Source organism: Rhinoderma darwinii, chromosome 13, assembly GCF_050947455.1.
Source record: "Rhinoderma darwinii isolate aRhiDar2 chromosome 13, aRhiDar2.hap1, whole genome shotgun sequence".
In the NCBI taxonomy this organism is placed as follows: domain Eukaryota; kingdom Metazoa; phylum Chordata; class Amphibia; order Anura; family Rhinodermatidae; genus Rhinoderma; species Rhinoderma darwinii.
This window is the reverse complement of record NC_134699.1, coordinates 38,211,361-38,226,496: the sequence shown is the minus strand read 5'-3', so window position 1 is coordinate 38,226,496 and position 15,136 is coordinate 38,211,361. Positions and strand designations below refer to the sequence as shown.

General features: G+C 42.4%; 1 protein-coding gene across 1 annotated transcript in view; it reads left to right on the top strand.

Annotated features, from left to right (window-relative positions):
• DHX35 (DEAH-box helicase 35) overlaps window positions 1–14,788 on the top strand; it is a 30,594-nt gene extending 15,806 nt beyond the window's left edge. The window contains exons 13-22 of the mRNA XM_075847070.1: window positions 4,572–4,696; window positions 5,610–5,664; window positions 6,399–6,494; window positions 6,871–6,965; window positions 7,251–7,328; window positions 8,636–8,765; window positions 8,961–9,042; window positions 10,521–10,592; window positions 12,081–12,192; window positions 13,009–14,788. Coding sequence (XP_075703185.1) covers window positions 4,572–4,696; window positions 5,610–5,664; window positions 6,399–6,494; window positions 6,871–6,965; window positions 7,251–7,328; window positions 8,636–8,765; window positions 8,961–9,042; window positions 10,521–10,592; window positions 12,081–12,192; window positions 13,009–13,053 — 890 coding nt within the window. The 3' untranslated portion in view covers window positions 13,054–14,788. The remainder of the gene's footprint in view (window positions 1–4,571; window positions 4,697–5,609; window positions 5,665–6,398; window positions 6,495–6,870; window positions 6,966–7,250; window positions 7,329–8,635; window positions 8,766–8,960; window positions 9,043–10,520; window positions 10,593–12,080; window positions 12,193–13,008) is intronic.
• Window positions 14,789–15,136: the final 348 nt, after the last annotated feature.

The window sequence follows — 15,136 nt, the reverse complement described above, 5'->3', positions numbered from 1 at the left end:
GTTACATGCATGTGAATGAGATTTGTAATGTCATGAACACGCACCTTTCTTGTTTTTTTTCTTTATTATTTTGTTTATTTGTCTTCGTAGCGTCGTATGAGGGCTTGTTTATTATAAGATGTATTTTTTTTAATGGTACTATTTTGGGTTACATATAATGTAATGAAAAACTTTTAGTATTTTTTTTTTTGGGGGGGGGGGGGGGATAGGAAGAAAACAGCGTTTCTACCATGATTTGTTGGGTTCTGTTTTTATGGTGTTCACGGTGCTGCACAAACGACATGTTAACTTTATACTACTGGGCATTATGATTACAGCACCAAAATACCAAATTTATATTGTTGTTTTTTTTCTAGGTTTTACTACATTTGCGTAATAAAAACCACCTTTTTAAAATAAATAAAAATAAATAAATAATAATTAAAAAAAATTCTGGGAACCATAACTTTTTTGGGGACGGCGCTGAATGAGGGCTTATTTTTTGCGGGACGAGTTGAAGTTACCAATTATACAATTTTTCGGTACGTAGAGCTTGTTGATCAACTTCTATTCCTTTTTTTTTTTGGGAGGGGGGGTGAAGAAAAAAAGCGCAATTCTGGCATTGTGTTTTTTTTTTTTACAGCGTTTTACCATGTGGTATAAAACAATGCGCTAGTTTTCTAGTATGGGTCGTTGCGGTTGTGGCTATACATGTGTCATTTTTTATAATATTTTTATTTCTTTCCTAATCATGCATTTTGTAAGGAGAAAAAGGCAAAAACACATGGCAGACTTGGGGGCCTTCTTTAGGCCCCTGGCTGCTATGGCAACCTATCCCGCGATCGCATCACAGTGGATGTCAATGGGGTGACGGAGGGTGCCCGTCCTTCTGTCTAAGCATAGGAGAAGGAACTTCCTGCAAAGAGATGAGCTGCAGTCGTGTAGCGTCACTCCTCTCTTTATAATTGTCCGGTTCTGACATCACAATGTGATCTATTATTTACGGACAGTGGAAAATATTCTTTGATGTGTATGAGCATAATAATAATTATACATAGTAATGACAAATAAAATAATAAAGACAGCCTCAATATCCGCTCCATACTCTTAGACATACACAATATGCATTGGTTTTGTAATCGTCCTGTGCTTCTGTTATTTTCCCACAGCCCTTCCTATAGAGCCTCAGGCTGCTGAATACAAGCGTCGTTGGGTTATACTGGAATTGCAATCCTGCGGATGCATCGCACATGCTGTTTCATGTCGCTCGCACCCCTCGTGCTCATAGGTGTGTCACTGCGGGACTCTTCAAATTAATATAATAAACCGTCTCTCCCGCCGGCGAATGATTCAAATAACAACATCTCGGCACTCGTGACTTTCTCTGTTTTGCTGTGGTGCTTGGACTAGATCTGCAGCAGGAATGCTTGTTACTAGCGAAAGTATATAGTGAAAGACACTAGAGGTACCTGTGAACAGTACAAAGCTTCCCTCTAGTGTAATCCCTGTGTTTAAGTGCCGGATTATTCTATTATCATTTTAAAGGGTAAATTATAGATCTATATTTATGGCTCTTAAAGACGTTTTATATAAATAGCACTAAAGGAATGGATCATAAATCCATATATACTTGTTTTATTCAGTAGGGACTACTGATCCAGGGCAGAAGGGGTTTGCTTGTTTGCTCATCTATTGACGTGAGATAAGTCTTTAGGGACCTCTATATGTATGCCGATCATATTGACTAGTGTATATATAAGTAAAACCCTCTTCCAGGCAGGTTCTTGAGATTTGCATCCTGGGCTTGAATTTTAATATAGGTTATATAAGCCCTTGGGGCCACGCTGGAAGTAAGCGGTTGATAACTGGCACCATAAATGCACAGCACAGTGAGGATGCAGCACAGTAGATTTTCACCTACAGGCACTAATGCATTGTATGAGTACAGAGGTGTTCCAATGCATTATTTATTGAAAGTAAAAATCCCTTAGTGAGACCAAAAAAAAAGTTAATACAGTTTAATGTAGTTGTCCATAAGAAAAGACAAAATTAAGAATAAACACATTTTTTTCCCTAAAAATAGCATTTATTGAATAAAAGTCATTAACCATAAAAAAAATACATATTTTGTATCCCTGTATCGACCAGCAGAGTAAAGTTAAAACTTCACGATAAATGACATAAAAAAAATATCTTCTAGTTTAACTACATATGTACCCCAAAATTGTGCTATAAATAATACAACTCGTCGTGCAAAACAAAAGCCCATGTATGTGTATATGTATGTATGTATGTAAATTTGAACTCTACCTATACTTTTAATATACATTGGGCGGCTTTATGGGCATTTGTCTACAGATGACCATATGGTACTTTTCGGCAGTGCCATACATAGCACTAAATGCTATGAGAGGTTGCCTGTAAGGCCCACTTCACATCACGTTTGGAGCCCTCTGTCGGAGGTATACGTTGGGAGGACTCCCGACATATAGCTCCGACAGAAAGCTGCATGAGCATAAACTGGGATATGTTGCTTTACAGCCCCCTCCCCCTTTCTTGGCATGATATAGGAACTCCGACCAAGGAGAAGCAGCTGACGTCACTACCCATATATGGGCAATGACGTCAGGAACGTCCCCAGGTGGAGGATTTCCCCAGGCAGAGAGGGGACACCGTGTGCTGCGCTCACCCCCAGGCTTCACCTTTATCTGGTGAAGGGCAGAGTTGCACGGACAAGTCTGAAGCTTGCATTCATCTGCTGCTTGTGGGCTGGGGCGGCCCAGGTGTATGCATCTGCTGAGCTTGACTGCTTTCACTCTGTTTTGGGGGAACTCCTGGTTTTACAGTCCCTGCTTCTTTGTCTCTCACTGGGTAAATGGGATTGAGCGCAGCACATGGTGTCCCCTCTCTGCCCGGGGGGGACTCCGACCCTGGGCAAGCTCCAGACGTCACTGCCCATATATTTGTGACTAAGTTTGTGACTAAGGCCTCATACACACGGCTGTATTACAGCTCTATTTTGTATGAAGCAGCAATAGGTCCCCCGTTGAAGTGTATGGGGTCTTTACTGTAACTCTGCATACCTTAATGTCATAAGGAGACATATGGAGGATTTTACTGTTGCATTCTGTATGAATCCGAAAGAGAAAATAATCATTCATAACGCCTAACGTTTATTTTAAAGACCAAGTTGGATGCATGTCTATATGACTACGTAAGCTCCATGCGGCCAGTCTGCAACCCTGCGTGTTTGATCCATTGGCTCGCTGAATTGACATGCATTTGGAAACAACACACAGATCCATATAGCATGGTCTCCAAGATCTTGGCTCAGACACTGAACTGCAAATGATTGACAATTCTAGACTTCCATTTACCTCAGCATTAAAATTGCTATGAGAGGAAATCCGCCCTGACTCACAATTACACTTCTCATTGCATCCGGGGATTGTAGAGGATATGTTTATGACTGTATCCTCCTCATGAAAGGTGGATCTCAACCCATCATGACGCTGACGGTGGCTCAGTTTTCGCACCCTGTTACAACACTATTTGAGTGAATTTCAGAGGTGTACTCCTAGTGAATCCGCTTCACACGTGTTAGATCCAGCAAGTTATTATAATGTAGGTCGAGGAATATGCGGAGAAAAATATGAGCATATATCAAATGATCTGCACTAATACAGTAGTCATAATCTCCAGGGCTCCTTAATTGTGTAAGTAGGCAAGTGGTTATTTCAATGGGTGGAGTGACCTTAATCACTTCATGTGCAGAATCCTCTTCAAAAGTATTGGTGAGAACAAATGGGCTTCAAGGAGAAATGCCGTGCAAATAATCATATTATATTTGATAAATTAAAGGGGTTGTCCCAGAATCGACAATTCTCATCAATCCACAGCGATCTTCCCCAGATCCTCCTCACTTCACCCCCTGCAGAGCAGCGGTCGAGCATGTGCCTGCCACTCCAATGTCTATGGGACTGACTAAATGGCTGTACTCGGCTATTTCCGTCATTCCCATAGACTTTGAATGGAGCGACAGCACTCATGCTCGACCACCACTTCATTCAATGTTCTCCTCACTGCAGTCGAGCATGGAGGAGGAACAGGGAGTTCGGGACCCACATTCTCGCAATCGATGGGGGTCCCAGCGATTTAGACAATTATCACTTATCCTGTGGATAGGTGATGATTGTTGGTTCTGGGAATACCCCTTTAAGAAGATCACGTTTGTGAAATCAGTTCCCCACGGATTTATTGAACGAAAGAGCGTAGACATTTTTACACTTTCTTTTGATTTCCATAGCCTTTTTCTTAGAATGTTTTGTCAGTTTTTTTGTCGGAAAAGTCTCTGAACGGTACCAAAGGTTTTTGAGTGCTTTGTAGAGCCCCTTCGTTCTTGAAATCCGTGGTGGTACAACATTAGACTTCACCCCTGTGATCTATGATTTCTCAGAAGACCATTTTGACTAGATATTCCCTTTAACTAATAGAACATAAAATGCATTTGTGATCAATTCCGACTATTCCAGTCATGAGTGAACACTACTAGAAGTCTACAGTCCTGATGTCTGTCTTTTTGCTTTTCCTAGAGGAGGATTTCCAAAAGCTTCCCCCTTCCACAGTGCCGGAGATGCAGAGGAGTAACCTGGCTCCTGTGATCCTGCAGCTGAAAGCCCTCGGTATTGACAATGTTCTGCGCTTCCACTTCTTGTCGGTGAGTGAAGGGACAATCAAACTGTCTAAATAATTTTATTAGAACGATTGAATGGTCCGTACACAATAAATAAACAGACTGCCACCGTTCTAGCTTTTGAGACCACTTAGGCCTCATGCACATGACCGTGCCCGTAATTACGACCCATAAGTATGGGCATGGCTGGCCGCGGGCACCCGGACATTTTTACGGGTCGTGCTCCCATTTTAAAGTATAGTAGCACGGCCCGTAAAATACAAAAATAGGACATGTTCTATATTTTTCAACGGCACGGGCACCTTCCCGTAAGCAAACAGGAAGGTACCCTATTTTTGTGTTTGTTCATTTTCAGCTTCAACTACCCTAATACAGTTGCGCTTTAAAGCGTTGTTGTACTTACATAGAAAAACTAAGGGCAAAGTAACTATACTTGTACTAGACTTTGGTGTGAAACCCTATAAAGGGAGTGTTCAAACAGGACAACCCTGGTCCATGTGCCCTTTTAGGGCAGATTTATGTAACAGTGGGGGGTTACTCTGCATGTGACTCCCTTCTAAGCCAGAGCAGAGAGCCGCTAACCAGCATCGGCCCTCACTCTGGCGGACTCCGGCTGTCCGTCTAATTACATGGATGGCCATTCATCTGAATAGCCACAGCGGAAGATTACATTTCCCCAGCTACGGCTGAGGAAATGTCTGGCTGGCGTCGGTATCCCTTTTTGTAAATTCAGATGTTTACTTGGCGGTCTTAGGACAACCCTTTTTAATGTGGGAACTGTCGTGGCATTTCAGCTGATCTGTCGGCTCCCATTACAAGGGGTTGTCTAGGATCGGACGACCCCTTTAACTCTATTTTCTGTTGTACTGTATTTAACAATTATTTATAATATTTAATTATGATCAGATTTTTTCATAACTTTTTTTTTTTTTTTCAGCCACCCCCAGCACAGTCTATGGTGCAGGCGCTGGAGCTGCTGTATGCGCTAGGAGGTGAGGATAGGCTGAACCTCTGCCACCACCACAAGCTCCGAATACAATCTTATACAATGTTTCTTTAGGATTATCAGTAATGCTAACAGTTTGGTAAAGAAAAGAGGGCATTAGGCTAGAGTTTGCTTTATAAATATTTCTGGCTATAGACAGGATTTTATTTATATATATATATTTAATGCGGTTGCGGGCACGGCTGGCCACCTGCATTTTTGGGCTATGCATTAGAGCACGGCCCGCAAAATGCAAAAGAACAGACATTTTCCATAATTTTCGGAACGTTTTTACGGCATGGACACCAATCCATAGCGATACGGAAAGGTGTCCGTGGCTAATATAACTGAATGGGTCCGTAATTGCAGACCGTACTACGGTCCGCAATTCCGGAGAGTTTTTACGGTCGTGAGTACGGGGCCTGAGTGAATGCAGGGGAGGCTTTTCCTGCTTTCCCATGACTGGATACAATTCGTCTTTGCTGCTAAGTAGACGGCATTGTGGGGGTACTGGCATGCCGTCCCCAGTTCTAGGGCCTGCACACCAGCGATGCCAGCATCGAGGCCCTGCGCCATCATTCGAGACGGTGTATATTTGTATAAATAATATTTCTAAGAAACTGGCACCTTGGTGCTCCTTAGCAGGCCAGAGTATTTGTGTAGTTTAGTACTAGTCTGAATTTTTTTTATTCCACCATTAGCGCAAAACCTACTGAAACGATTGCATTTTCCCTCCCGTAGGCTTGGATAAGCACTGTCGTCTAACAGAGCCCCTGGGTGTAAGAATGGCGGAGTTTCCACTTAACCCAATGTTTGCCAAGATGCTGCTGGATTCTGGTAAGTTTTAGGTGGGCATCTAAAGCTGTTTGAAAACACTACTGACAGCATATGAAGTGGGTAGGCTGGGGAATTTTCCCATGATAGAGCAACTAAAGTGGCAATGGTCAGCAGCAATTTTCTGACAGGTGGCGCTACTTAACCATTGCACATCCGATATCCCGATTAATTCTTTCCGTTATCCCTAAATTCCTGCCTGCACCATGGCTCCATCAAATGAAGTTGGTTTCGGGGAGTAGGAGGACGCCGGCATGATGAGCTGGCACTTTTCTTTATGCATTGTGTGTCCACGTGTTTTACTTCTGTACGTGACCCCTCGTGCAGATTGCTCCGGTTATTAGTCTCATCATGGATGTATTGTTTTCTAATCACACAGGCAATTTTGGATGTTCTGCGGAAATTTTAAGCATTGCAGCAATGATGCAAATTCAGAATGTATTTGTTGCTCCTTCGAACCAGAAAGCTCTAGCGGTAAGTAGACAGAATTTTATAGAATGACACCTAAAGGCGTCTGAAACGCGCTCTAGCAAACAATAATGAAATGACCAGCAAGTTTTAGTGTGCGATAGGCCAATCAGATGTGTCGGAGGGACTCACAGGATGGTTCTTTATACCTATGTAGACTCATTGGAGACCAAGTCTATTTGGGTGTAAAAAGCCGCCTGTAAACTGAGCAGAGATCTAATGCCCACGATACCCCTCCATATACTGTGCAAGTTCTTTGCCACTGAAATTCTTCACGACTTTTATTTACAGACCAGAGAACATCGAAAGTTTGCCGTGGAGGAGGGAGATCATCTGACCATGCTAAATGTGTTTGAGGCTTTTATCAAGGTGAGAGATGACGTCATTGCTTGGGATCATTTTACTTTTTAATTGACAGGGCGAAATGTTTTTTTTATACTTCATATAACTAGGATTTTGGTTGCAGAAGTATTTGCGATCTGCTCAGTGTTTACCTAACCCTAATTTAATTCTGCGCTTTTACTTCTGCGCAACGGCTGGCAGGAATTTCTTAAAAGTTCTATCACTTTATAATATTGTGGTGAATGCCATTACTGATATCAGCTGCCATATACTGTCATGATACAAACAAGTCACAATATCAAATGGGACCGAGCGCAAGACTGGAACAACATCCTGGTAACAGACAAATACCCCTCGACTTTTTTCTTTTTGAAGGTTTGGGGCACAGAAATACCATTTCTTAAAGGAGCCAGACACCCTTTCAGATGTAGCGCACAATGCGAACTGGCATCCCATACTATTATCTTAGTCAGGCTACTCCGCTCTGTAATACAGTAGTATGGGTTACACTAATAGGTGGATTGTCAGCATTGTCTATTACTTGTGACTAGTATTTGTGTGCCCTTTTAATACTCCCCTATATAGGTAGGTGTGTATGGCTGCCAAGAGTCCCACCTTTTTTGTTTTACAGCTTTTTGTGTTTGAAAATGGTATTTAAACCTGCCTTTGTATAATAAATGTATGACTTCTCTCCTATGTAAGAAGAATTTATTCCAGTGTTTGGTAAATGGCAACAGGAAACCAGCATGACGAATGATGAAAATATAGCACCGATAGCGCTGACCGTTAGCCACGCTTAGAAATCCCATCTTTTAGAGGTGCCAGTCACAGTCAGATGTGTGTTCTGTTGCAAGTCTGGTTGACAACGCTACGTCACAAATGCACATAATGCGACAATTTTCTTGTCAAGTAGGGCTCTGTTCACACTTGCATCATTGTTTCTGTTTATAACGAAGACTGTTGCATAGCCAGATTTGTCGCATGACGGATACCACCGGTGTCCGACAGATATCGTTTACTGACAATGGGGTCCGTCAGGTTCCTCCGAGTTGTCCAACGTGTTGTCCGTCAATTCTGACGGAAGTTGTGATGGAGACTCAGAATAGATCCTCCGATGCAGATGTGAACAGAGCCTAAATCATCAATCCAGTGTGAGTGCTTTTTATCTGTTTTATTGCTTTTCTGCTACTCACAGTATAGGAACCTTTTAAGGCTGAATATGAAATTTAATTTCCCCCGGCCAAGTCTCGTGTTCCCTGTCCAGACTATAAACCTTGGCGTTCAGACGTCATCATTTCATGTTTAAAGGATAAAATATCTTGTGTTCCTTGCAGTTTAACAAGAGCTCCCAGTGGTGTCAGCAGCACTTTCTCAACTACAAGGGGCTTATCAGAGCGGTCACAGTGCGGGAGCAGCTGAAGAAACTTCTCAGCAAGTTTAAAGTACCCAAGATCTCTAGTGAAGGTGAGAAGGTCACAGTGAATGGGAGATATGGGCATTATGCATGCCAGTACTGGCATAGTTAGGCATCACAGCACCATTGTTTGGGCAGTCACTGTAGTATAGCAGGGACTTCTGTCATATGTAGTATTTCCACGCAATTGTATTGATGTGTATGATAACTGTTCTTGATGATGCGTTATTGTCTGCCCCCTCTAGGAGATCCAGATCCTATTTTACGTTGTATAGCAGCTGGATTCTTTGCTAATGCTGCCAAGCTTCATTCCACCGGCGTCTACAGGTAATGACCGAAAAAAGCGGATTCAGTGTTTTTAGTTTATGGTTACACAGCAAAGACCCACAAACTTGTGTCTGAACTCATTTTGAGTGAGCTGCATGTTTGCCTAAATAGCTGACATTAACCGCGCCGGTGAGTCTTAAAGGGGTTGTCCACTACTGAACAACTGATGACCTATCCACAGAATAGGTCATCAGTATATCATCGGTGCAGGTGCGACACCGGGCCCCGCACCGTTAAGCCGCTCTGCAGTTGGCTCCGTACATAGCATAGCGGTCGTGCAGCTGATCTGCAGCTCTGCTCCTATTCACTTGAATAGAAGCAGAACTGCAGTACGGCAGCTCGCTGCTATTCAGTGGCCGGGGGAAAGTGCTTCCGACATGTACGTCCGGTGCTGGGAGGCAGCCGGAGCAGCTTAACGATGTGGGGTCCAGGTGTCGGACCCCCACAGATCATTTACTGATTACCTCTCCGGTGGATAGGTCATCAGTTGCCCAGTAGTGGACAACCCCTTTAATACAAATATTCTGCCCACCCACAAAAAGTCCTTTAGGCTGGAATGACACATGCAGGTTTTGTGTCCGTTTTATTTAGCCAAACAAAAGAGTGGATTCAAAAGAGAGGAGACATATCAGTCGTTCCTTTATACTTTTCCTTCTTTTTGGAGCCACTTCTAGCTTTGGCACAAAAAAAACTGCATCACAAACTGTCACAAAAACGGTGTGATTCCAGCCTAAAGGGGTATTCCCTTATTGGGGATTTATGGACCAACCACATGATAGGCCATAAATGCCTGATAGATAGTGTCCCACCTCTGAGATCCTCGCCTATTGTGAGAACGGGAGTCGAGGATCCAAAGTGGCCATTAGCGGATGCAATCAATGGAAAGAATTACTTTTCCCCATCTATCCACATACAAAAAAAAAAACTTGAAATATTGCATTTTTCACATGGGCCCTAGAGCAAATACAATAGGCTGGAACCACCTGTTTTCTTCAGCTCACTTGTCAGCTTTTCTGTGTAGATTGGGGTATGGTCAGCAGAGGCCTATGGGGGGAATTAATAGCAGATCTATTGTACTGCTGGAGGCGTACATAAGGCCGGATAGTAACAATATATACACGTACAAGCCTCTGTGAAAGCCTCAATAAAACAACACTGCCGTCCAGGGGCTGTGATTAGTATTGCAGCTCATCCTCTTAACAGAATGGAGCTTAACTGCAATACCAGGTACAACCCAGGACAGATGTGGTGCTGTTCCTGGAAAAAAGCAGACCCTTTTATTCAAATCCTGGACAGACCTTTTAAGTTTTTATGTATCTTCTATATGTCCAGTCCCTTTAGGTCGTGCCACCTTGTTTCTCTAAAGATAATCATTTCTTAATTGATCCAGTGTTGCTAAATAAATTATCCAGGCTTCTGCCTTTTATAAATATATGTTACTTTGGACAAAATTTTGTTTCTCTTTCTTTCTTCTTAAGGACAGTAAGAGACGGTCATGAATTACATATACACCCAACGTCTGTTCTTTATGCAGAAAAGCCTCCGAACTGGTGAGTTGTATGTCCTTGTATGTTTTATAGGTCACTGTGGAGCCTAGGTGACGGTTATCTGCTTTTACTCTGTATTCAATATAACCTGTATAATAATAATACATGGTCTGCAGCAGAAACAGATAGATAAATATATAAATATATATATATTTATTTATTAAATATATATTTATTTATTAAATATATATGTATTTATTTATATATATATATATATATATGTGTGTGTACATAAAAAATATTTTTTATCTATTAATTGTAGTCATATAATTTGTTAGAATAGAGATGTTGGAGTTTACTCTTTAACGCCTCAAAGAAGTTTTCCCACAACAAAGTTTTCGACTTCTCGATCGGTCAGTTAGAACCTCTCAGTCCTGACAATGGGACAGTTTTACACCTGGATGTGCAGATGCTTTTCAATAAAAATGAATGGTAGTTACAGAAAGCACAAAAAAAAAATCAGTGATCCATCCAGAAGGTCTCCCAGCAATAACCATTGATGACGGAGGGTTCCAGCAGTGAGATTGCACTGGTCGCCAGCGAGCTGCCTGCTCAGATGTAGGGAACCCTTTTTATAGCTTCTTCACATCAGGTCTTTTCTGCTTTAGGGTCAATAGTAAAAATTGATTAACATAAATTGATATTTAATTGATCGCATTGTTCATATTTTTTCTAACAGTAACCGACATTACTTGGTAAGGGGATAGATGGCACTTATTAATCTACTGTGTTTAGGAGTTTGGCCCTGTCTTAGTTCATCTTGAATGTATTATGTGACTCTTTCATCTGCGCTTACACACCAGGAAACTAGCGCAGGTGCAGGGCGTAGAAACAGGAGCCGCTGATGGACAGGGTCGCGTCATGTGCCTCCATCAGCAGCCATTTTTGGGATGAGAGCGGGAGCGCTTCCCATGGGGAGACACTTCAAGATTAAATAAATCGCTGCAGAACTTCTTAACGCAGTGTAGTAGCAAGTGCCATATATTTAAAAAAAAAAACATTATATATAAAGCGACCATCCCCATTATATAGACATAAATAAAGACCTGAGACATATTACGTCATTATACTTTGTGACGTGAGACTCTAACGTAGTCCGACGATAAAATCTGTTTCCCTTCATGAACCAATGTTTTTGGTGCCTGAAGTCGTGCTGAGCTTCGGGGAAGGGGGTTCCAAACACAGTCATTACCTGGTGGCGTCCTGATGTCTACAGAGACCCAAAGGAGCATATAGGGTGGAAGGAATAATTGAAGTAATTATGGCAATGGCCTCCAACCTGTGGCTCTTTACCTGTTGTAGAACTACAACTCCCAGCATGCCACGAGAGCCGCCTGTTTATGTCCGGGCATGCTGGGAGTTGTAGCTCACTCGGGGTATCCGAATGGAACTGTTCAAGTAAAAGGATATTCATGTAATAATTAGAATCTGTAAGCAATGGTTTGTCACACCAGAAAATGAAAGAATACGTTTCCCGCTTTAACCCTGTAGGGTGCTGTTTAGTGAGGTGATCCAGACCAGCAAGTACTACATGCGGGATGTGACTGCAGTCGAGTCGGCGTGGCTGCTGGAGCTGGCCCCACACTTCTATCAACAGGGAACGGTATGGCATATTGCACTTCCATCAAATGACATGTTATTGTTTTGTCTGTATAAAGTACGGTTGTAAAAGACAATCTGTCCCAGCAAGCCCTGGGCTGCTCTGTATACTGAGCATGTGCAGAGCGCGCGCGGAGCTGCCAGTATTTCTGAAATGCAGGGTTTGGCAGTAAGCGCCTTAGAAGATGATAGCGCTTTCTTCTCAGAAGGTAATGATTCTCCTATGAAGATCCAGCTAAAGGAGAAGTGTGCAGCTCGTCACACGGCAGCTCACACAGCCAATCAGAACCCTACTCTGTACTGATGAGGAGCAGAAGCACAGAAGCAGTGCTGTATACAACTAGTGTCTGTGGTTTGGCTGATAACCTGAGTAATTATTCAAGGCTCTTTTTAAGGGGTCCAACATTGACAAGCATTGTAGGTCGCACCAGAGGCCGTTTTCCTCCTTTTAGAGGAGAGATATTTCACACCCTCCAAAGCAGTAGAGAGTCGCGTAGTCGGCTCCTGGTCCACGTGTCGAAAAAAATAAAAGCATTTGTGTTCTGTGTACAATGTAGAATGCCTTTGTACTCTGTCCATACGCAGAGTTAATGTGTTCTAATGAGTGACAGTTACACGATGGGCGGAGAAGCTTGTTGACATTACCATGGCAACCCCCCAGAGCAAGCGCGAGAGAAAGATGTAGTCAGGCGCATGTTAATAAATGTCGTTATTTTCCATTTACAGTCTGTTGATCCCCATTTTTAAAGCTACAGCGCCCCTTCTTTGAGTACAACTCTTGATATAATAAGCTTCATTCTGTTTCCTTTAATCCACACAGCATCTATCACGAACCAATAAAAGGGCCAAGCTGGACAATTTGTAAACCCACCGCATTTATATGTAATCACAAGAGAGAAAATCAACTCCACTCTCCCCAACATTTCTATGTCTGACCTCAACTCCCATGGAGATCTGCCTGCCTGCCTTCCTCTGAGGATGGAGTTCAGAAGCTCTCACCGTTTAGTGGGATGGCTTCTTCACACCGAGCGTATTCATTCCTCACAGCGTCTTCCTTTAGGCACATAGTATATATATTTATAGGTATATATATATATATATGTATGTATAACAGAAAGAAAGCAGTTTTATTTTTTTAAGTTGTAAATGACGGAAAGAAGATGAACAGAATCCGATTCGGATCAGATGCCGGGATATCGATTGGTGTCGGTTAGGCAATTGCCACCATCTTTGTTACTTATGCTTAATTTTTATCAAGCACATCCACTTATCATAGGGTTTGGGAAGGCTCATGTCTAGCTGATTCCCTGGCGAGCGTTTTAACTCTTTAATGACCACATAACTGTTGTGCTGGACCTTGGGAAAAGCCAGGGCAAATATCTATATGTCATACATTCAGCTTTCACTCAGTCTCCAGGGGGAGTAATGTGTCTGCAAACCCCCCCCAGACACAAGATCAGTGAAAAGACTGAGGATGGGGGACAGGATCACGGTCCAGTATTCATCCTGATAATATACCAAGGTTTTGATCACGGTTGCATGTGATATTACTGTTTGTGTGTATATGGGGGATCATGAATATGTTAGAAAGAAATACATAAATGCCTTGTATATCAAAACTGACCAAAAATAATGAGGGTATGGTTTAGGGTGGGTACCATTACCTATCAAATGCGGTGCAGTGTATTTGGTACAAATATGCAAATGTGGATTTAAAAAAGCGAGAGGGGTGTATAAGACACTTTGAAGATCACATTAAAAGCAAGTAGGAAACCTATAGGATTTCTGCCCACTGGACCGGGTCTACTAGCGGGCCCACATGTATTGCCATGACCATGGCTTTCTCTTGGATCAGCTTCGCTTTCATTGTGGTGGTCAAATTTTTGTCATCGCCTGTCACCTCTCCTGACATGTCTGGTTTATTAAATACTTGTAATCCTTTTGTTTGTGCTGTTCCTCTACTGCTCCTCTTGGGAATGCATGCATAAATTAACAACTGGGCGTTGCTATTCCTCTTATCAATAGGGGGTGGGCTTACAAAGTCTGATACAGTCAGCTCTGATTGGACAGTGTCACAGTTTGTAGGGACACACCCCTTTGACAAAGGTAATAGTAATGCTAGCTGACGATTTATTCATACATTTCCCAGAGGAGTAACGGAGAAATGGCTTAGTGCCGAGTTCTGGAACATATGTGGAAATATGTTCCAGAAATTGTTCTAAAACAGGACGCTGCAGTTTTTATAAATGAGGCCCAATATGCAAAATTAAAAACAGTAATTAAATAGATTCGAGCGCTACCTTCATGCGTGACGTGTAGGTCATCTCTGCGTTCCCGCAGATTTTGTCACTGTCACAGGTGCTTTGCAACAATGTAACGAAACCGTTTGTATTGGGCGATGTCCTGGCCAATAAGGGGTTAATTACCGTTGAATTTGTAAACGTGCCTATTGGTACAATGTGGTCACCAACCTCTTACTCCACAGGTCACATGGAAGGGTACAGCATTTAGAATAAACACACAAGTCCCTGTTTGTGTCCTTGATCCGCCACGGCCTGTAAATATCTGTACATCATCACAATAAACCTGAAGGTACCTCACTGTGTGATGTGATTACTGACTCTACATCGCCCCCTTCTGTCTGCGACCCGGCATCACTCCTGTATAAGGTCTCTTGCACACCGCTGGGTTACGGATATGTGTGGTACGGATCTATAGGTCGGCTCCCCGAACAAAATCACAATGTTCGCCCTGTCTCAAAATGGATGAATTCATAAGTTATCTAAATACTAAATTGAAAATATTTAGAGTAATTACATCTTTCAACCATTAGGTGGCAGAATTGTTCGTCTTTTGGAATCCGAAAGAAAATGTCAAGCCCTGATTTCTGTACTACTTCAACTCATCTGCATGTTGTCTGTACTAGGAAAGGAAATTTTAACAAAGTG